At 44.8% G+C, this 24,050-nt stretch overlaps 1 protein-coding gene across 1 annotated transcript in view; it reads left to right on the top strand.

Moving 5' to 3' along the window:
- The first annotated feature begins 1,984 nt into the window (after positions 1-1,984).
- GABRR3 (gamma-aminobutyric acid type A receptor subunit rho3) overlaps positions 1,985-24,050 on the top strand; it is a 52,518-nt gene continuing 30,452 nt past the window's right edge. The window contains exons 1-2 of the mRNA XM_054165866.1: positions 1,985-2,146; positions 11,844-11,956. Coding sequence (XP_054021841.1) covers positions 2,022-2,146; positions 11,844-11,956 — 238 coding nt within the window. The 5' untranslated portion in view covers positions 1,985-2,021. The remainder of the gene's footprint in view (positions 2,147-11,843; positions 11,957-24,050) is intronic.

Below are 24,050 nucleotides of genomic sequence, written 5' to 3'. Positions count from 1 at the left end.
ATTTCCTGGCTCCTGAATTCCTGAGGGACAATGCTCGGACACATACCTAAGGACTAAAAACTGTATAAAAGGCTTGACCACTACTGGCTTAGCGGGAAGAAAACCGCAGGGGAAGAAAACCGCAGGGGAAGAAAACCGCAATGGAGGGAAGAAAAACGCAGAGAGAAAAACGCTGAAGGAGGACCATGCCGCTGAGAAGGAAGGAAGCAGACTGAACCCTCTCTCTGTGTCCTAAGTCCTGCTTGCTGCCACTCATGGAGCTGACCCACGCTGCCCAGAGGGACCTCATCTATTCTCCAGCCAAAGCCTCAGCACCCTTTCTCTACAACCCAGGCTGCCCAGAGGGATCACATCGCATCTCCAGCACAAACCCAGCACCTCATGCAGCACCTTTCCTCCACAGACTCAAACTGTCTTGGGGTGGGTGAGGGGTGTGGTAATATAACTCCTTTCCTCTTCTCTCTCTCTCGGGAATATTCAAAAGAACTGTGTCTCCTTCCCTCTCCGGACTGAGACAGGTGGTTGGGGTGCCATCCCTGGAGCTGTTTAAAACCAGGCTGGAGAAGGCTCTGGCCATCCTGATCTAGTGTGGGGTGTCCCTGCCCATGGCAGAGGGGTTGGAACTAGATGATCCTTGTGGTCCCTTCCAACCCTGACTGACACTATGATACTATGGTAACCTCCTACTGAAAATAATTTGCATCTGAGAATTATTTCTTTGCCTGAATGAATTTAGGTGGGAATCTCAGGACCTCCTGAGGAGGCAGAGGCCCACATCACAGAATTATTATCCCAGAGTACTTGGGTGTTAACAGTCTCAGCAGACATGGTGTTGAATTCCCTTTCATTCCTCTGTCTTACACAAGAAGCAGCCTACTGCTGGGAGACCTAAATTGCTTCTACATTTGTTAGATATTGTTGAGTATTTAAAATTCCCTAACCTTCAGTCTTGTGTCTCTAATTTTCTAGACAAATTAAAGTAAGCATATCCTATCAGCTTTGATAACTGCTCAATTGCTGATGGCTTGGAAAGGATAAAGGTGATTGCCATCTAAGGTGGTGTGCCTGGTGTTGCATCGTTTCAAGCCCACAGAAACCTTATCACCTTTCATAGGAGAAGCAGGTTTGTTCAAGTTGTTGCTGAAGCAACGTTTTGTTGATAACATATTTTGCAATTCAATCTGCTGTTGGACAGGCAGACACAGGTAAAATTAGGAGTGGTGGGAGGATGCTAGACCTTAGACATGCACGTGCAATGTAAATTTAGGGCAAATGCAATGAATATCTGCAGAGCTTAGTAAAAGGGGGGGAAATTCATTGGTATTTCCAAGTGTTATTGAGGAATACTGAAATAAAACTTCATTTCCAGTTTGGGCCTATTCCACAATACTGTGCTGCCCCAAAGCAGTTCTGTATCTGCAGACAGGACACTTGCTGCTGAAGGTTGCAGAAACAGCAATGGCATTAATGATTGGGAAGGGAATACAATGTAGCCAGTTAATGAAAGAGCTTCATCTGTACAGAAAATTATTTTGAGCAGATACACATATAGAAAGCAAGATTAATTTAGAGACCTTTGTCATTAAAGCAGATTTTTGTATGGTTTTGTGTGGGATTTAAGGGGGATTAAATGTTTGACATCACTTTGCCTGCACAGACTATGTTGAAGAGGTTACTGCACGCATGATGGAGAATTCAAGTATGTGCCCGTGCTGAAAGACTGGAAGCAATGGATCAGACCACAGCCTGGACAAACAAATTGCTGTATCTACTACATTACTAAAAGCAAGATGCTTCTGGTTTGACAGCAGATACTGCAGGGATGTAGAGCTGAAGGATTTTTTATGAGGGGAACTCAGTGAGGGCATCAGAACTGTGATGCCCCTGTCTTCTGTGTCTGGTGATGCCTTGCTTCACGTTCATCCTTTGTATGCTATGTTGTTTCTAAACGTTAAAAACGCTAAAAACAAGTCAGCAAGGTGGATTGGCTGATCACCTGCATTTCTCTGTTTTTGGAAGAGATGGTCCTGGTTATGAAACTTCTGTTCCTCACCTGCCTGTGGCCAACAGCAATGCTACACAGTTCTCAAAGTCAGCATCACCATCTTCATCAGCAAAACTTCTCATTCCTGAGAAAGCACAACAGGTAAGCAAGATACTGTGTCTGTTCCCTGACAAACTGGCTGCCGTCAGCAACCTTTCGGTGCACCCTTTTGGTTCATTGTCCTCTTTTGTCAGTTTCTGGATTAGAAATATGTAAAGTACTGATGGGATATTCCCAAAACAAAAATGGTGTGCTGTTAATTTTTCATAACTAGACATTTCATATTGTGATTTCATGAATGCTTTGTATAGATGCAGGTCTGTACACACACACACAAGTCTTAACTCGTGTGATACCAGGCTACCATTGTGGTACCAGCCTACTATTGTGTTGTACCAAGTAGTCTCGTCCTGTCCTTCTCACTCCCTTTACAAGAAGCTGAAATGCCTTCCAAAGTTCTCTGCCAATGTTATGAAGTAATTCCCATTAAGAGAACAGCACAGTGGGTAGGATATCAAGATACAAGAGGCATTTTTATGCCACTAAATCAGGTAAACTGTACCTTATTTGTAGTGATGATATAGTGTGTTGCATATGTGGGTTATACTTATGTTCTGAGATAGTGAGAATTGTCTCTATTCTTAGTCATTCCAATCAAGTAGCTGGTTTAAAATGAATAGTAATAAAGAAGTTTCTGTGCAAAGTGTTAGTGATTTTCCCCACTGTGACCGTTTGAGGCTGTGCCTTTAAGAAAGGGACAGTGCTGGGACACTCTGGCTGAATATTTTGTAAACATGCAATTTTAAATCTTCCTTGTGAGATCTCTAAATGTGTTTGCAGATTAACAGTATGTAAACAGACCAATGACTCCCAGTGACAATCCAAGCACAATCTCTCTCTGTTAGGAAGCAGTAGAAATTTTAATAAGTAGCTCCATTTAAGGAAGGTGAAGGAATACAACTGTAACATTTTTCTACACATTAGCCCCCCTATTAAAATAAGCAAGGGAACTCACAGCTTATTCATATAGTATCTTCTCTTGTGGAAAAGTAACATGAGTGGGCTCCTGATGTGTTTGAGCTGTCTTTTCAAGTTGCATGCTTTGTAGCAGGTGGTCATGGTTTAAACCCAGCTGGCACCTATGCAGCAGCTTGCTCACTCCTCCTTCTGCAATGGGACAGGGAAGGGAATTAAGTTTTGGAGGGGCAGTACAACTCATGGGGTGAGCTAAGGACAGTTTATGCAAAACACAATATTGATAACAATATTGATTATGATGACAATGATAATAATATCCATCTCCCTTGGCAGCTCCCCTGAGTTCATACACCGAGCATGATGTTCTATGGTAAAGAATATCCCTTTGGGTAGTTCAGATCAGCTGCTCTGACCATGCTTCTTCCCAGCTTGTTGTGCACCTGCTTACCGGCAGAGCATGGGAAACTGAAAAATCCTTAATGTAGGACAAGCACTATTTGACAACAACTAAAACATCAGTGTGTTATTAATGTTATTCTCACATTAAATCCAAACAACATCACTGTACCACCTACTAGGAAAGGAATTAACTCTATCCCAGCCAAAACCAGGGCACAGGTGTGAAGCTGTTTACCTTCTATATCGCTTGATAATCCAGCAGTGACATCTCTGAGTCCCTTCAGGTCTTGATAAAATAATGTTTAAGCAATTCAAGGCAACAGAACACATCCCAGTGACACAGTGGAGGTGCCTGGAGATGCTGTATCTCTTAGGGCTTCTGGATTTCAGTTTAAGATTTAGTCCAAACTTGAACCTATGTCCAAAAACCTCACGAAAAGAATGATTATTCAGCAGAGTATTTCAAACTCACTGATGGATGTGGAGTGAGTGCTCGTGCATGATTATTTGTAATAACAAAACAAACCAAACAGAACTAGTCTCAATACCTACATAAGGTCTAATCTGGTGCTTTGCTAATCTCAGGAACCAGTTCAGAATCAAACAAACAGAATACAATCTTATTGCTGTAGTGGTAAGGAAGGTCTATTTTAAGCTCAGATGATAGTTGTTTGTCAGTGGTAAAAGGGAAGCATATGCTAGTGCTGTTTGCATTTATTCTGTTCTGCAATAACTGAGAAGAGTTGCTCCATCACTGACACAAAAAAATCACACAGCAGGAGAGAAGGCTAGTGGCAGACAATGTATTTTGTGCCTTTCTGCTGGACATCCTTTGCTGACCACTTGCCACAGGACAGCAGTAGCAATACTTGCACAGTGTCTTCTCCATCTTCACAGCTCTCTGCTAATAAATACAAATACAACAGTCCTGTGAAACAGGCAGAAGAGTGCTAAGAGAAAGGAAGAATAGAACAAAGAGGAATGCCAGGACTGCATTCTCAGCTGATGCTGACTGGTGTGGCAGTTTTCTTTACACAAGGCGGTGCTTTGGCCTTCATTTCCTAGGTCTGAGAGATTTGGAGCTGGAAAGGAGACTGTAGAATCAGAGCCACAGAAGATCCCAAAGCTTGACAGCTGCAAATCAGCTTTTCTGTGGGAAGGATCCAAATACATTTACTGTTTCTTTGTCTGATTTTTTGGTTTTGTTTTAAAGGCAGCGTTGTCCCCCAGTATCTGCAACAGGGTCTGACTTCCCACCAGCCTTTTCCTTTCTGGGGAAAAACCTTTCAGCGAGCACTAGGGTGATTAGGGACATGGTTGACAGATGGCCTTGGTTAAATGGGGGGCCTTTTAAAAAGAATTCCATGTGAAAATGTTACTTAACCTACAACTTCCACTGTTTTAATAGAATAACCCAATTCTCCCTCCAAAGCTATTTGTCTGCATTCTCTTGCAAAGAAGATTTTAAAGCATTAACTAAAAGTACATGAGAAAGAGATTATTCTCATGGTCCATTTCTGACAGCAAAGCACAAAATATTTGACTGCCAAAATACTTAGGCATTCTGTCAAAAATGGTGCATGTTGCTGATGCTACTGAACATTTAGAAATCCAGACTTATGTGAGAACTGTGCAGTTTTGATTATATTTATCTAGACTTCAAGATTTGATAAAGATGTTAAAACATTGAAGAGACCGTACTGCTATATAACTCCACAGTCTGTTGGGAGTAAGATTTCTGTGACTTCTGCCTTTTGGATGACTTTGATTTGGGGGTAACTAGCATATTTTGGGGACATAACACTGTAAAGAAGCTGATGGCTATTAAATCCAGGGTATTCTTGTCACAGTATCACAGTATAACTAAGGTTGGAAGAGACCCCAAGGATCATCAAGTCCAACCTGTCTCAACAGACCTCACAACTAGACCATGGCACCAAGTGCCACGTCCAATCCCCTCTTGAACACCTCCAGGGACGGTGACTCCACCACCTCCCTGGGCAGCACATCCCAATGATGAACGACTCGCTCAGTGAAGAACTTTCTCCTCACCTCGAGTCTAAACCTCCCCTGGCACAGCTTGAGACTGTGTCCCCTTGTTCTGGTGCTGGTTGCCTGGGAGAAGAGACCAACCCCCTCCTGTCTACAACCACCTTTCAGGTAGTTGTAGAGGGCAATGAGGTCACCTCTGATCCTTCTCCTCTCCAGGCTAAACAACCCCAGCTCCCTCAGCCTCTCCTCACAGGGCTGTGCTCAAGGCCTCTCCCCAGCCTTGTTGCCCTTCTCTGGACACCTTCAAGTGTCTCGATGTCCTTCTTAAACTGAGGGGCCCAGAACTGGACACAGGACTCAAGGTGTGGCCTAACCAATGCAGAGTACAGGGGCACAATGACCTCCCTGCTCCTGCTGGCCACACTATTCCTAATACAGGCCAGGATGCCATTGGCCCTCTTGGCCACCTGGGCACACTGCTGGCTCATGTTTAGGTGGGTTAATGTAACTGAAACCAAAACACTTCCTAACTATACTTCCTAAGACATCAGTTTCAAAATCTGTCATGATGAGGATGGTGCTGGAAATGTGTTTATGTCTTTCCAAGTACCCAGAAGTGCTTCAGCCTTCCTGCAGTCTCCTACCGAGAACTTGTACCGTATCATTAGTTACGCAGGGCATTAAAAGAGAAGGACAGACATACAGGGTCTTACCCAAGGTCCATGCACTATAGTGACGTGTTTCAATGAAAGGATGTATGCACAGCTTTGGAAAAAGATGGACAAGGCAAATAAATTGGATATTCCCCCCTAATACTACCATCCAAGTCCAGATACCAGATTTCCCCTATACTTCCTGTGTTCAGTGTGACTTATGCAGATTTAGTGAACCTCGGTGGATTTAATTTCCATGCACTTGTCTGATTTCTCCTTGAGCCAGCATGAACTGTTATAATGTTATAAGTTAAAGACATCCAGAGGTGATAATAACCATGTGAATCCCATGGATGCCACTGGAAACAGAACTATGCTGATTTAAATGCTTTAACCCCAGAAGCTGCTCAAGTATCCTTGAGCAGAACTTTGACATTCCATAGGATATTAGCTATTCAAGGTCATGGAGGCACAACTACATTTGTTTTTAAAAGCCTGCCACATATTTGTCCATTTTTAAGGAATTCTGAATTGCTTTGGTTTTGCAGGCAGTGACTAACTGCTTTCTGAGATCAGATACCAAGGTACTGAGCCAAGAGTCCATATAATAGTATTGGGTAGTGAAGTGTCCAAGGTGCGTGTCTCACTTTTTTTCATCCAAAGAGCTAGTGCCTCCACCAGCAGGGGGGTCTTTCCTGTGTGATCTGAAATGCTTCAAGTGCTTTTTATGACCTCTATTGGGATTTAATTGTAGGCTACCATTCCATCTGCATAATGTAACATGCTGTCTTTTATGCAGCTGTGGAAAAGAGTGATTATAGCTGGAAGCAGTACTTTCTTCAGCATGTGCCTCACTGAGACCAGCACACTTGTGTTTAGAATTGCCCAGATCTATGCCAACAGTAAGCCATCTGTCAGAGTTCTCTTTATTACTAGTACCCTAGGTGGGTAGAGAAAGATTTCCTTTCCTTAGGTACATGCACCTGCTGATGATTTCACAAAACTTCCTTCACTGAAAGGGCTATTCAAGGAAGTGGTTGTGTCACCATCCCTGGAAATATGTAAAAGAGGTGTAGATGTGGTGCTTAGGAAGTTGTTTGGTGGTGAACTTGGCAGGGTTAGGTTTATGGCTGAACTCGAATGTCTTTTTCAGCCTAAATGTTTGTAAGATTCTCTGCTTCTGTGTGGACTTTTCTCTCAAACACCGTAGCCTGACAGCTGCCATACGACGAATGTGCAGAATCAATAACTGCATTTAGACTTCTAGGTTACAGCCAAAGCTGTGTGATAGAGACCAGGGAGCTAGGCCCCCAAAATATAATCTGTGCCTTGGCTGTGCTTCTGTGAGAATGAAAAGTATTATCTTGACTGACCTTGGGAAGCTTTTCTGAGACCTGGGATAGCTAGATGTGCCTCCTCCTGCTTTTTAATGGACTTGGTACCATGGAAAGAAGACATCTACTGATGATTTCACAATGCTGTGTTGCTGATCAATAGATACCTGTCTAAGATATCTTGGGAGTAAACAAATACACACATGCAACTTCCTTTGACTCATCAGTGAAGTAATTATAATGGTGCAGTGGGGAAAATACAATACTGTAACTCTCAACCAGGGAGCAACATCTGTAGTCCAGATGCTGATGTTAAAGGAATATCTGCTGGAGAACAGTTCTCAGCCTTGGGTGGAGGAAGCAGTCAAGAAGAAGGAAAAATGTGAAGAAGTGTAATTTTTTTTTAATTATTTTGGAAATGTTAATGGCTTTTTTCCTAAGGTTTTGTGCCTCTAGACACACCATTTTACCACTCTCTGTGAAATTAATTCCAAGTACCGTAAGCATAAGTGGCTACATGGAAGCCTATTTTCCTTTCCAATTAAAATGTATTTTGCCAAAGGAAGAGATCAAAAATAAAAAAGAGACTGTGCCATGTTTGTAATGGAAATGCTATTCTGAGCCCTGTGAGAGCTTACCTAAGTGCTATTCTGAGCCCTGTGAGAACTTACCTAAGTGCTATTCTGAGCCCTGTGAGAACTTACCTGGTGTTGAAAGGGAATAGAATATTTCCTTTATGATAAACGATGTGGCAATACTAATCAAAACATTAATAACCTTCATTAATATGAAAATTGCCAAAATGTGTCACAAGGTTGGATGTATGGTTAGAATATATTTACAGTGGGAATATGCAGGATTTGGGCAACTACAACAGTTTAACTGTTTTATGCAAACCAGGAGGAGTAGAGCAGGAAGAGAATACCCTGGGAGAGAAATGGCATCGACCACACTGCGGGGGGGAGACTCAGCCAGAACCTTTATGCCAAAGAGGCAATGAATTAATTACTCACAGCTGGTGGTACCCAGGTAGGGAGTGCTGCTGCTATGTGTTAGAGGCTTTGGGGAGCTCTCATGCAGCAGGCACGGCAGGAATGCCACGCGGTCGTCGATGGCTGGTCTGGCTGCAGCAGACAGCAGGCTGTTAACGACGCTATCGCGATGGGCACTGGCTTTGTCCTGGTGAATTGAGGCACAGCAAGATCCTGGTCACAAGGGGCAGCAGGCTTGGCTCTGACTCTTAAGCTCATGGCTTCTCTGGTAGCATGTGGTGTGTATGCTCACGGCTATAGCCCAGGCACTGGACTGGGCAACTCGAGGCTGTGAAACTCGAGGAAGTTTTAAGCCAGACAAGGTCCAAGCAGGTTCAAGCAGGTTCAAGCACACAAGGCTTGGGCAAGGCAAAGGCAAGGCTAAGCAAGGCTTGAGCAAGGCTTGAGCAGGAAAAAGCGAGGCACAGGCAACTAGAAAGCAGCCTGTACATAAGTCTTGCCCAAGATTGATTGGACCAATAGGGCATGAAACCAGCACATGGTACCCCAATGGGAAGGGGTTCTGCCAGGCTGTGGCCAGAACACATGCCCTTACCTTAGATACAGGGTTGTTTACCAGACATGCATGGTCCCTTTGTTCCTTTTCCTGCATTACCCTGGCTTTCTGCAGGAAGGAGGGGGGAGACAGGAACCCCATGTCTACACACCTTAGTGTCTGTCTGGGTTTGTGCTGGGGCTGTTTGGCCCTACCATGCCACCTAGGTTGAACAACCACTTGCAATAGCTGCTAGAAATAATTATAGCTACTTCACCATTTGTATATAAAACGTCATCTGTTCAAGCAAGTGGGCACAAAAGATGTTTTGCATGGGGGCAGCATTTCTGCTTAGTTTGCCCCCATCCAGGATAATGAAATGAGTATTCACAGCCTAAACATCTCCTTAGCTCATTTAGGAAAAATATTCCTGCCCCAGAAACTTACTTTTTTACCTCCCATGACTAGGGAGGACATTCTTCCTTAGTCACAATACTTGCTTCTACTAAAAAGTTGTAATAGATGTGTGATAGTTTTAGCTTGCTTCTTCCAATTAAATCAATAGAGCATCAAACAGGTATCTTCCTTGGCACATCAGATAACCACTAACTTAATGACCCTAAATTGCATTAGCTGTGCCATGGCATTCTGAGCATGACTCCTCATTTTCTCTTATGCCAGTTCCCAAGCAGCAGAATTTCTCTGCTGCAGATGCTCAGTTGTGCTGCTCATTCTGCTCTGGTACAGGCTTGTTCTGTGGTGATTTTAGTTCTCTGAAGCATGGGGGTTCATTTTAGCATTCACATCATTTTCATACTTAGAAAGCTAAAGTCTGTGTTGGAAATGCCTGCTGGGTATTCTAATTGCCCTGATAGTTTGGTTCAGACAGCTCTGCCAGAGACATTCAAGATCACTAAGGCAAATTTGTTCAAGCCCAATGGTTCTGAGTAGCCCAACAGCCACTTCATCATTCCTGCAAGGGAACTTTAAACAGTAACTTCTTGGGCTTCATAATTAAGACAAAAAGGGGGAAAGGAGAAAAATAAAATAAATAAATGTAGGCACATAAGTTATCCTAAGGCATTCAATACCTCAGCCTAAGCACTGTTTGACTGCAGGACAAAGCTGCAGAACAGATTTCTGTCATTCAGTCTAAAGTAATAGAGTTGCTGGCAGTGCAGTCCCAGAGAATCACAGAAGACACGAAAGAAGCGATGTCTAGCGAGAGCCCCTTGCCTGTGACAGAGCAACTGCATTGAAGTGAATCCTAGATAGATATGTCTAACCTAATCTGAAAGAACCTCAGTGAAAGGAGTCTCAAAACTTGCCCAAGCAGTATGTTCCCATGTTTCAACTATCCTCACCATGAGAAAGGTGTACCCAAGGAATACCATAAATCTTCCTTGTTGCTGCTGCTTATCCTGCTGGGCAGTGTTGTGACTTGGAGCCCTGTAAAAGCTCATCATGTATTCTGAAGAGTCATGTGTTCCCTTAGTTGTTGTCTTGTAAATTAAACTACACAGATTCACACAATCTTCCCATGCCTTTCTGGAAATGGGGGTCCTAAAGCTAGGCATAATTCTGTAGCTAAGGTATGGTTAGTTCTCTTATTACTTGGGGCCAGCCACTTAAAAAGCAGGGCACCCATGCTACAAGGGGTGGAAATGTAAGGAGACCCCATAGCATTTTCTGTGTAGAAGACCCAAATAATGGAATGGATTCTTTCTAAAACCTGTACCCTGAATTGCTAGATCTGACTGTAGATCTTGTCTGTGCTTTAATCCAGTGTCTTAGTAATATGGGCACGTGCCACACCTCTCTGCTCTCTATGCCATGGTTTCTCTTTACAGGAAAAATGGAAAAGGAGTTTGCCTTATGATGAGCAGCTGCTGTTCATTTGCTACAGGCTGGGGTCAGAGTGGCTGGAGAGCAGCCAAGCAGAAAGGGACCTGGGGGTACTGGCTGACAGCAGCTGAACATGAGCCAGCAGTGTGCCCAGGTGGCCAAGAAGGCCAATGGCATCCTGGCCTGCATCAGGAATAGTGTGGCCAGCAGAGCAGAGAGGTCATTGTGCCCTGTACTCAGCACTGGTTAGGCCACACCTTGAGTTCTGTGCCCAGCTCTGGCCCCCTCAGTTTAGAAAAGATGTTGAGATGCTGGAAGGTGTCCAGAGAAGGGCAATAAAGCTGGGGAGCGTTTTGGAGCACAGCCCTGTGAGAAGAGGCTGAGGGAGCTGGGGTTGCTTAGCCTGCAGAAGAGGAGGCTCAGGGGAGACCTTCTTGCTGTCTACAGCTACCTGAAGGGAGGTTGTAGCCAGATGGGTGTTGGTCTCTTCTCCCAGGCAACCAGCACCAGAACAAGAGGACACAGTCTCAAGCTGTGGCAGGGGAGGTTTAGGCTGGATGTGAGGAAGAAATTCTTCCCAGAAAGAGAGATTGGCCATTGGAATGTGCTGCCCAGGGAGGTGGTGGAGTCACCATCACTGGAGGTGTTTAAGAAGAGGCTGGATGAGGCACTTGTAGCCATGGTTTAGTTGATTAGATGGTGTTGGGTGAGAGGTTGGACTCAATGATCTCACAGGTCTTTTCCAACCTGGTTAATTCTGTATTCTGCATTTTTTTCAGACAGCTATACTCTCTTATATAGTGGTAGATACAAACCAAGGAGCTACATATTCTTGCTGGGATGCTCCTCACAGAGCACACTCTTACCTGATTTCCCTGCCTTTTCCGATACATTTTTTTCCTCCAACTTTATTAGCATGCTTGTTTCCCTTGTCTTACCAGATTCTGCTGTCCAGTATTTTTTGATGTTTCACTAGCATTCTGAATGTAAGGCAGAAAAAAAACCCCACACACAAACAAACAAAACTTTCTTACTTTTTTTCTCCTTCTTCTGTTTTTTTTGCTAACATAGCAAACGGGAAATTAAGATGAGGAAACTTGACAGCACAAAAGTACGGCCGCTTAAATCTGAGCAGCTTCTTCACATACAGGACCATGACTTTGCACTGAGACCTGGATTTGGAGGTAAGCAGAGCAGGCTGGATGTTAGGAAAAAGTTCTATACAGAGAGAGTGATTGCCCATTGGAATGGGCTGCCTGGGGAGGTGGTGGAGTCACCATCATTGGAGGTTTTCAGGAGAAGACTTGATGGGGTGCTGGGTGCCATGGGTTAGTTGTTTAGGTGGTGTTGGATTGATTGATGGGTTGGATGCAATGATCTTGAAGGTCTCTTCCAACATGGTTTATTCTATGTATGTATTCTATGTATGTGTGCCCTGTGCTGGTTAATAGTTTATTCTCTTTCTGGATGTTTACTTCAGCTGTCCTCCAATGCCACCCCAAAGGGAATGGCAGCCTGAATGGCAGCTCACCTGTTTTCAGTATTCTCTTTCAGTATCACTAAGGTTGGAAGAGACCTCAAAGATCATCGAGTCCAACCTGTCACCACAGACCTCATGACTAGAGTAGGGAGGACACTACTGCCCACTGCAGGCTTGAACTCACAATGTTCCCATTAAGGGTCTTATGTGCTATGTTGTACTCCAGGAAATAATGAAAGAAATCCAGAAACAGTTGCAGGCAAAAGACTTTTCTTGTGTTTAGCATATCAGTAGGGAGACTGTTCAAATTGTCTCTTTTTCACAGCTAGTTAAAAAAAATAGACTAAGATTCTTTGAGAGCAGTGATTAAGGTACTCCTGTAAACTGCCTAGTCCAGTAGCAATTAGCAAATTGCTCATTGACCAAATCTGGTTTGAGTGATTGAAATGAACATTCAGTTCCTAAATCTGTTTGCTCGGTACAAAACTACCCGCAGGCCTTCAGTTTGTTATCATGTTGGGTTGGTGTTGTTGGGGACTTTGGTTATATGTTCATTTAACTAAATTGCATGAGGATAAAGGGAGCATTCAATGGGATGTTCACAGTTTGGATTCCATTTTGACTCTCCTTCATGAAATGCAAAATGGGAAAGCTGCCTCGCTAATAAGCTTTGTCTGAGCCTTTGCGTCACCAGTTCCGTGTTCATGATGCATGAAATAGACTGAACTGCTCTGGATTATGAAGGCAAAATGAAATATATGAGGAGCAGTAATCAGCAGTGTAAAACATAAATCTGGGAGACCAGCTGAAGTATGTGGAGCTGTTCTTGCTGACACCTGCTGTTGGGACCTTGGGCCTGGCAAGCATTCTAGGAAGGAGACCTGAGATAAGAAGTGCTGCTCTGGAGAGGATGTGAAAGGATTTATTTTTACCGTAGGAGTTCTGTCTTGTTAGAAAGCAGAAGTCTTGTCAGATTTTGAACAATAGTTGAGATACATCTGTTTTCTGACAAGCAAATTTAGGACTGGCTCTTGCACAATACCTCTCTAGTCTAATGTCTTCCAGCCTGGACATCTTGTTGCCACCGGCTTTGCCACACAAGGAATTTAAATTTTTGAGTGTCAGCTGAGAAAGGAAGCAGCATTTCCCTGAAAGCAAAGGACATTCTGTGATGTACTTTATCACTGGATCATCCCAGAAAACAACACTTATGTCCATAAAGGCAGCTTTCAGAATATACCCTGTGATCTGGCAGTTGTAATTTTCCACAGGCACTGGGAGCTGTTTTCCACCCAGCAGTTCTCTACTAGGCTTTTTCCTCTTGTCCTTTTATTTCCATAGAGTCCATTCAATTCCTATGGGAGCCAGCTGTAGCTTTTCCACCAACTTCATTGCACAAGCCTCTCAATGATCACATTGCCAAGGGTGTGATCTTAGCTGTACTCCTGTCTTTCAGAAACAACTTCCAGCAGAAGAGTGCATCAGCTTTGCCTCTCTTCAATCATCCATGAGGCAAGCAAGGCACTTTTCCCTGTGACATCCAACAGTTCCTACACTTCCAAATTTTCCAGAACACTCTTAATATGTTGAATACTTAAGCTTGAATCTCTCTAAGGCTAAAACATGGATCCAGTAACAATTTTACAGCAAACAATTAAAAAAACCCTCAGTGAAATGAATGTCAATCCCAATTACTCCTTCCCTTATTTCTTTCTTACCATAGTTTGCAGTGATGGTACAGTAATAAAGAATGGTTTGCTTTTCAAAAGTGGGACCTGGTCAGAGGACAAAGCTCACCAACTGAAACATGAATCCAAATAATATGCCCAGATTTATTGTACAACAGCAGAGACAGGGTATGGGTTTCTCTGAAGAATGCTGATTAAGAAGTGTGCAGCAGACAGAAACTTAACTAGAGGAAAATGTGAAGTTAGAGATACCACTGCTAGTCATTAGAATAGAATAGAATAGAATAGAATAGAATAGAATAGAATAAGCCAGGTTGGAAAAGACCTTTGAGATGATTGAGTCCAACCTAGCACCCAATACCATCTAATCAACTAAACCATGGCACCAAGTGCCTCATCCAGGCTCCTCTTAAACACCTCCAGTCATGGTGACTCCACCACCTCCCTGGGCAGCACATTCCAATGGCCAATCTCTCTTTCTGGGAAGAACTTCTTCCTAAAACCCAGCCTGAAACTCCCCTGGCACAGCTTGAGACTGTGTCCTCTCATTCTGTCACAGGTTGTCTTTGAGAAGAGACCAACCCCCTCCTGGCTACAACCTCCCTTCAGGGAGTTGTAGAGAGCAAGAAGGTCTCCCCTGAGCCTCCTCTTCTCCAGGCTAAGCAACCCCAGCTCCCTCAGCCTCTCCTCACAGGGCTGTGCTCCAAACCCCTCCCCAGCCTCCTTGCCCTTCTCTGGACATGTTCCAGCATCTCAACATCTTTCCTAAACTGAGGGGCCCAGAAGTGGACACAGGACTCAAAGTGTGGCCTAACCAGTGCTGAGTAGAGGGCACAATGACTTCCCTGCTCCTGCTGGCCACTCTATTTCTGAACCTGGGCACACTGCTGGCTCATGTTCAGCCTACTGTCAACCATTTCCCCCAGGTCCCTTTCTGCCTGGCTGCTCTCCAGCCACTCTGCCCCTAGCCTGTAGTGCTGCATGGGCTTGTTGTGGCCAATGTGTGACAATGTAAGTTTACTTTTTGGAAGCTTTAGGTGTACCAAGTTATTGGTTTACCTCACTCAACCTCACTGTAAAATGAACTGCAGACAAAGCAACATGTCTGTAGCAAAAATGCAGAAACAGCTTGCTAGCAGCTCACTGGCTTTGCTTCATCTTGACACAGTATGCTTCTCAGCCTTTGATCTCTAGTTGCATAGTAAGTGGGCAGTGATGGGACTAAAGGTTAAGATCAAAAGTCAGAGAGTCAAGTTCTGGTTTGACTGGAGTGCAGCTGAAATGGCATTGCAATCAAAGGAAAAGTGCCAAAATGTATTCATGTAAATGGCAGCAGAGTTGTGCTCATTTGGTCAAACCCAGGCGCTCTGACTTTCACATGCAACGATACGTTTTCATGAGGATGCCACAGTCAGTCATGCCAACTAAGTCACAATTATTTCCAGTAACACTGCAGGTGGTAGCATCACCATTTAACAGCCCTCAACTCATTTCCCCCAGGTTTTTTCCTGTGCACGTTTGCTCAGGTTACACATTTCAACTCAGGATGTGCTCTCTCACTTCTTCCTTTGGTACTTTACTATAAAGACTAAGAGTTCTGGGTCCTGTGGTCTGCCTCATTTACTTAAGAGTTCTCTGAACTGAGTGATCTCCAGCAGGTCCAACACAGCGTGGATTTTCCAGTTGCTTTTCCTCCCAGATTGGCACAGAGGATGATTTACCTCCTGGGGGAAAGGGGCACGGTGAAGCCAGATAAACAAAATTTTTCATTCCAGCTCCCTGACATACTCAGAAAATCACAATGGGGGTATAGAAGAGGGCAAAAATGTGTCCCTCTTCTAAAGGTAAAGAATAGTTTTAAACTATTTGGGTTTAATTTTGGTATTTCGTTGCATGTGATAACAAACCCAAAATTTCACCTACTTTAAGTGCATAAAGCCACAGTGCTGCAAGTTTTTATGCAGCTCAGGGCTATGTTCTGACTCCTGTGGCAATGATACCATCCCCAGCAGCACCTGGCCAAGCTGTCAGCCCCAGGTTTGGACAGCAGCACTCTGAGCTGGGTTAGGAACTGGCTGGAGGCTGAGCCCAGAGAGTGGTGGTGAATGGTGCCACAGCCAGCTGGCAGCCAGGCACCAGTGGTGTGCCCCAGGGATCAGTGCTGGGCCCCATCCTCTTTAATATCTTTATTGATGATCTGGATGAGGGGATTGAGTCCATCATCAGTAAATTTGCAGATGACACCCAGGTGGGGGCAGGAGTTGATCTGTTAGAGGGTAGGAGAGCTCTGCAGAGGACCCTTGCCAGGCTGGACAGATGGGCAGAGGCCAAGGGCAGGAGATTGAACACATCTAAGTGCTAAGTTCTACACATTGGCCACGACAACCCCAGGCAGTGCTACAGGCTGGGGTCAGACTGGCTGGAGAGCAGCCAGGCAGAAAGGGACCTGGTGGTACTGGTTGATAGTAGACTGAACATGAGCCAGCAGTGTGCCCAGGTGACCAAGAAGGCCAATGGCATCCCGGCCTGGATCAGAAATAGTGTGGCCAGCAGGAGCAGGGAAGTCATTGTGCCCTGTGCTCAGCACTGGTTAGGCCACACCTTGAGTCCTGTGTCCAGTTCTGGGCCCCTCAGGTTAGGAAAGAGGTTGAGCTGCTGGAAGGTGTCCAGAGAAGGGCAATGAGGCTGGGGAGGGGTCTGGAGCACAGCCCTGTGAGGAGAGGCTGAGGGAGCTGGGGTTGCTTAGCCTGGAGAAGAGGAGGCTCAGGGGAGACCTTCTTGCTCTCTACAACTCCCTGAAGGGAGGTTGCAGCCAGGTGGGGGTTGGTCTCTTCTCCCAGGCAACCAGTGACAACCTGTGACAGAACAAGAGAACACAGTCTCAAGCTGTGGCAGGGGAGGTTTAGGCTGGATGTGCGGAAGAAATTCTCCCCAGAGAGACCAGCCATTGGAATGTGCTGCCCAGGGAGGTGGTGGAGTCACCATCCCTGCAGGTGTTTAAGAAGAGCCTGAATGAGGCACTTGGTGCCATGGTTTAGTTGATCAGATGCTTTTGGGTGATAGGTTGGACTTGATGATATCGAAGATCTTTTCCAACCTGGTTAATTCCATTCTATTCTAGTCTACATTGCACTTATTCTCTAAGGCAGGCTCCTGGGTTGTTGTTTGTGAGAGGTTGTTTTGTTGTTGGTGGTGGCTTTTCGGTTGGGGTTTTTGGTTTGGTTAGTTGGTTTTGTTTGGGTTTTTTGTTTGTTTTTAATTTGTTTGGTTGGTTTGGGTGTTTTGTTTTGGTTTTTTCTTTCCTGGATTTTTTGGTTTGTTTTGTTATTGCCTTCTGTGTAATGCCATGGTCCTCTTTTGTTTGGAAGTCTGCAGTAGATGAATACCTGCTGATACCAACAGATGTGGGCAAGCATAATGATTTGAGTAATTCCACTAGGCATTGGACTAGGTGCATGGCTGTTCCCTTTGCTGGAACACCTTCACCAGCTGCATCATTGTAAGAATTAAGTTTAGCCCTTGCTACTTCCAGAAACACTGATAGAGGCCAGGCATGGGTCTGTGAGGGGTCCTGCAGTGGTACAACAATGCCTGCCAGTTCTGGTAAGTCTGTCTGTATAGGTCCTGCCAAAGGAAACAAAAGACTGTCACCAGACTCTGTGTCCTAAACTGGTTTGGGGTTTTTTTTTAGTAGCCCAATAAATTGATTATCTGTGAGAAGATATCTTAAGTTTGGACTGGAGACATTAACTTATGTTGCCAGCTCTTCTTGGAATGGTTATCCCATGTTTTAAACTCAGTGAGAAAGAGTGGGCATGGGCCAGTATCAAACAATGAGCTGAGACTTCTAGCAGCTTGGATCTGAGGGCCACAATGCAGGCTGCCTTGGCAGCCAAACCTATGTACACTCTTTAAAAGTGTGCAAATCCTTTAAAGTTACTTTCTTCTCCTCTATTTACCTATAACCTATTATTTCCTGAACTACCTTATTTCAGAACTGGTAAAAATAATTATGACTTATTTTTCCTTTACATTTTTCCCTTAAGGACTTCTAATTTCCTGTGGTAAATGTTAGTTAAAGAAGTTGTAAATAACTGAGTAGTGTTTTTAGACAATTTGCATCTCAACCTGCAATTAAGCATAATCATAATTCCAAAATTTCAGGGGATCAGAAATGCCACTAGCTCACTCTCCTTTATGCCTTCTCCCTCCTCAATCTAAATGGGTAACATCTATATCTATATATCTGTATCTATATCTATATCTATCTTATCCTATATCTATAAGAGACATATATCTTATCTATATCTTATCTATATCCTATCTGTCTACAACTGCCTGAAGGGGGGTTGTAGTCAGGCAGAGGTTGGTCTCTTCTCCCAGGCAGCCAGTACCAGAACAAGAGGACACAGTCTCAGGCTGCGCCAGGGGAGGTTTAGGCTGGAGGTTAGGAGGAAGTTTTACACAGAGAGAGTGATTGCCCACTGGAATGGGCTGCCTGGGGAGGTGGTGGGGTCGCCGTCGCTGGGGGTGTTCAGGACGAGGCTTGACAGGATGCTTGGTGCCATGGGTTAGTTGATTAGGTGGTGTTGGATGATAGGTTGGACACGATGATCTTGGAGTTCTTTTCCAACCTGGTTTGTTCTATTCTATTCTATTCTATTCTATTCTATTCTATTCTATTCTATTCTATTCTATTCTATCCTATTCTATTCTATATTCTTCTGAAGGGAAAAGGATGGGAAAAGGAAAGAAAAACAGAGCTCAGTAAATGTTCAATGCTGCAGTTACAGTATCACAGTATAACTAAGGTTGGAAGAGACCTCAAGGATCACCGAGTCCAACCTGTCTCCACAGACCTCATGACTACACCATGGCACCAAGTGCCACGTCCAATCCCCTCTTGAACACCTCCAGGGACGGTGACTCCACCACCTCCCTGGGCAGCACATTCCAATGACCAACGACTCGCTCAGTAAGGAGCTTTCTCCTCACCTTGAGTCTAAACCTCCCCTGGTGCAGCTTGAGACTGTGTCCTCTTGTTCTGGTGCTGATTGCTTGGGAGAAGAGACCAACCCCTTCCTGGCTACAACCACCTTTCAGGTAGCTGTAGAGGGCAATGAGGTCACCTCTGATCCTTCTCTTCTCCAGGCAGAGCAATCCCAGCTCCCTCAGCCTCTCCTCACAGGGCTGTGCTCCAGACCCCTCCCCAGCTTTGTTGCCCTTCTCTGGATACCTTCCAGCAGCTCAACATCTTTCCTAAACTGAGGGGCCCAGAACTGGACACAGGACTCAAGGTGTGGCCTAACCAGTGCTGAGTACAGGGCACAATGACTTCCCTGCTCCTGCTGGCCACACTATTCCCAAGTTCTTTTCTGTACTCCATCCCACCCTGAACGGTCAGAAATACCTTCTCACTGTGCTGAAGATTCATGCTGACAAAAGGGGAATGGCTGTTTTCTCTTGTGCTGCTGGAAAGAATAACAGGAGTCCAGAACAGGAGGCAAATCATAATTTGCAGGACAACTTAGAGGCTCCTTCTGGATTTTTCCTTTTGCATTACTAATTTTTCCATTCCAAGACTTGGCTACTGCTAATAGCAGTCTACCTTCATTTCTCATATAAATTAGAACCCAACAGAACAGTAACAAGAAGAAAATGCCATTGCTAATAATCCTTCTGTTCCAGTCATCACCAGAGCAAGCAAGTACATCCATGCAGCTTCACTTTGCTGGGGCCTGTTCACATGGCTAGCCAAACTTTCTTCCTCTACTGGCCCACAAGTCTTACAAAGTAAAAAGTACTCCTATAGAACTTCATTCTGCCCTGCTCTCTGTCTCTTACTGGGAGCTTTCTGCTTTTTTCCCCCACCTCTTTTATTTTTTCCCAGCATATGCTGTTACAGAGGTTGCATGGTTTAGTTGTTTAGGTGGGTTGGATTAGTTGATAGGTTGGATGCGATGATCTTGAAGGTCTTTTCCAACCTGGTCTATTCTATTCTATTCTTATTCTATTCTATTCCTATTCCATTCTATTCTATTCTATTCTATTCTATTCTATTCTATTCTATTCTATTCTATTCTATTCTATTCTATTCTATTCCATTCCATTCCATTCCATTCCATTCCATTCCATTCCATTCCATTCCATTCCATTCCATTCTACTCTTATTCTATTCTATTCTTATTCCATTCCATTCCATTCCATTCCATTCCATTCCATTCCATTCCATTCCATTCCAAAGCCAATTGGGATATGGTGGCTGTGTTTTCTAAATTAAACATTTATCCCCCAGATAAATTTCTGGTGAGGTCCACTACCTGTTCAAAGGTCTGCTGGTTAAGAAAATACTACAGAATTCATGAAACCAGTCAATTATTACTGTGGAGGTTGGCTGCAAATTGCCAAAGGGACACCCTTTTTATGTAATACCTGCTCTAAAAAGGGTATTATAGAATGTGTCTGCTGTGCTAGCTGTTAAAAAAATTCCATGTTCATCTAGGAATTCTTTTGCTATGTTTAAACCTCTGAAATGAAAGGCTGGAAATGGCTTGTGTGAAGATAAACCGATCTGAAAACAATTCTATTTTTTCTTCTGAGGAGTAATTATCTTGAAAATCCCTGGAGCCTCCATTGTGAAAATCACTAATCCACCTAGAATCATGATTTGCAGGAATGCTACAGAAACAACTGAGGCTGCTCAATTTAATAACTAAATCCCCTCTGCTCTCCCCAGTTTTGTCAAACTGGGAAATAAAAACACACAGCTTTGCTCTGGTTGCTTGGTTTTTTTCCTAGTGCATTTGCTGTTCTTGTGTGATGGTCAGCCAGAGATTGAAATTCTCAGCCTGCTAGCAGACATAGAAGTAGACAAATCACTGTTCTGGCTGGTTAAGAATTCTTTCCAATGCTTTTTGAAAGGCCTTTTTTAAAATAAACCAGAACAAAACCGAGCACACAATAGTGGTAAACCAAATCCAAGTGATGTGCAGTCTGCTCTGCATGAGCCTCCTCTGCAGGGGGACTGGACTAGCTGATATAGAATAGAATAGAATAGAATAGAATAGAATAGAATAGAATAGAATAGAATAGAATAGAATAGAATAGAATAGAATAGAACAGAACAAACCAGGTTGGAAGAGACCTTCAAGATCATCGTGTCCAACCTATCATCCAACACCACCTAATCAACTAACCCATGGCACCAAGCATCCTGTCAAGCCTCGCCCTGAACACCCCCAGCGATGGCGACCCCACCACCTCCTCAGGCAGCCCATTCCAATGGGCAATCACTCTCTCTGTGTAAAACTTCCTCCTAACCTCCAGCCTAAACCTCCCCTGGCACAGCCTGAGACTGTGTCCTCTTGTTCTGGTACTGGTTGCCTGGGAAAAGAGACCAACCTCTGCCTGACTACAACCCCCCTTCAGGTAGTTGTAGACAGCAATAAGGTCACCCCTGAGTCTCCTCCTCTCCAGGCTAAGCAACCCCAGCTCCCTCAGCCTCTCCTCACAGGGCTGTGTTCCAAGCCCCTCACCAACTTTGTTGCTCTCCTCTGGACTCGTTCCAGCAAGTCAACCTCCTTCCTAAACTGAGGGGCCCAGAACTGGACACAGGACTCGAGGTGTGGCCTAACCAGTGCAGTGTACAGGGGCACAATGACCTCCCTGCTCCTGCTGGCCACACTGTTCTTGATGTAGGCCAGGATGCCATCGGTCCTCCTGTCTGCCTGGGCACACTGCAGGCTCATGTTCAGCCTACCGTCGACCAGCACCCCCAGGTCCCTCTCTGCCTGGCTGCTCTCAGCCACTCTGACCCCAGCCTGTAGCTCTGCATGGGGTTGCTGTGGCCAATGTGCAGAACCCGGCACTTGGATGTGTTCAATCTCCTGCCCTTGGACTCTGCCCATCTGTCCAGCCTGTCGAGGTCCCTCTGCAGAGCCTCTCTACCCTCCAGCAGATCAACTCCTGCCCCCAGCTTGGTGTTGTCAGCAAATTTACTGATGATGGACTCAATGTCCTCATGCAGATCATCAATAAAGATGTTAAAGAGCATGGGGCCCAGTACTGATCCCTGGGGCACACCACTGGTGCCTGGCTGCCAGCTGGCTGTGGCACCATTCACCACCACTCTCTGGGCTCGGCCCTCCAGCCAGTTCCTAACCCATCGCAGTGTGCTCCCATCCAAGCCATGGGCTGACAGCTTGGCCAGGAGTCTGCCATGGGGGACCGTGTCAAAGGCCTTGCTGAGGTCCAGGTAGACTACATCCACAGCCTGCCCCACATCCACCAGGCGGGTCACCTGATCATAGAAGGAGATCAGGTTGGTCAGGCAAGACCTGCCCTTCCTAAACCCATGCTGGCTGGGCCTGATCCCTTGGCCATCCTCTAAGTGCTGTGTGACTGCACTCAGGATGACCTGTTCCATAATCTTGCCTGGCACTGAGGTCAGGCTGACAGGTCTATAATTCCCTGGCTCATCCAACCAGCCCTTCTTGTGGATGGGCACCACGGTGGCCAGCCTCCAGTCCTCTGGGATGTCTCCAGAGGTCCCTTCCAACCCCTATCATTCTATGACTCTGTGTTGAAGAAATTTCGGTTCTCAGCAACTTGTTCCCAGATGTTAATTATTACTTTTTCTAGTGGAGTTGATTGTAATCATAAACAGAAAGTTTCCCAGAAAACTACAAAGCTCAGAAGGCCTAGACCAGAGAAAGGACAATATTTATCTTATGGGGGTGGTGGAGTTAGTGATAACAATCTAATAATGCTTCAGGTTAGAAAAGTGAAGAGCCCACTGAAGTGACTGGGATTGCATCTATGTGCAGTGTGCAGTGCCTTCTTCATCTGCTCACATTTGTTGCCAAGGTAGAGTCAAAACAGGAAGAAAACATTTGCAGATGCTATGATCTGTCAATAACAGGTCAGGACTAGGATATGGTTTAATAATTGCCTGTGGTGAATGCTGGACCGAACAGTATTTTCTCATTAAGCAGCATGAGTATAGTCTTTGTCCTCTCCCCAGACAGAGAACAGAAATCTCTTTTTAGGAGTCTGTTTCACAGTTCTGGCATTTCTACCTTAAATGGAACACATCTCATTGTAACAGTTTCCCTTTTATTTCATTCACTTTAGAACCATATCCTGTATTTCTCCTGGCCACAGCTGTTGATCTCTTTTATGCTACCCAGTGTCCTCAGTGACTTGGTTTTGTGCAAGCTGTCCTTTCAGAGAACCAAGTGCCTCGGTGTGCATCTATGTGTAACTGGCGCTGCAGTTTGTGTGCAGGCAACCAATGTAATCAGAAGTTGCCACTGCTTTCTAGTTCTGTGATCAGCTCCTTTTTGTCTGCCCAGATAAGGTTAACTATTGAAAGAAATTGTGCCCACACTGGGACAGTGCTTGTTAGGGCAGGAAATTGTCTGTGATTTTTGCAAATCCCAAGACAGTTATTAGAACTGCCATTTTCACACTTCAAGCAGCTGTCATGAAGAAAAACCTTTCCCTCACTGCCTATGGCTCATGGCTTAGAAAGCCAGTCATCCTATTGATCCCATGATACGACTTGTGAGTAGCTCCTTGCCTGTTTGAAGAGTGTTGATGGTAGATATTAATCTTAATTTACTTTAGATTTGTCCTTCACTTGGGAGCTAGTAAAGTCATTGTTTTAGGCAGAGAGCAGCTCCCATTTCTTCCCCTTCAACTCACAGAATCCTACATAAGTAGGACTAAGTTCACTGATAGTTGTGCAAATAGTTCCCCAAAGTTTAAATGGAACAAAAACAATGACAGTTTTACAGAAAACCACAAGCACCATGACAGAAGAGAGAGAGATCCCAAACCATACCCAAGAACATCCCACCCCCACCTGGGGGTACACCCCCCAGGGCTCTTTCTCCCCCTGCCCCAGCCTTGGGCCTAGCCAGGCAGTGGGAAGGAAGGAAGAGGAAGTGAGGACCCCCTGCTGGTGTTTCATAGGGGAGCAGGGCATTATGGAATGAAATACCTGGCTTCCTGTGCCTGCCCACTGGGTTGGACCCCCCTGGGGCATGCCCAAACCACCACAACTTATTATTCAGCTTTCCTACTGATCGTGTTCCTATCCCAGAGGGC

The sequence above is a fragment of the Dryobates pubescens genome, chromosome 12, assembly GCF_014839835.1.
Source record: "Dryobates pubescens isolate bDryPub1 chromosome 12, bDryPub1.pri, whole genome shotgun sequence".
Classification (NCBI taxonomy): Eukaryota; Metazoa; Chordata; class Aves; order Piciformes; family Picidae; genus Dryobates; species Dryobates pubescens.
This window is presented reverse-complemented; position numbering and strand designations above follow the sequence as displayed.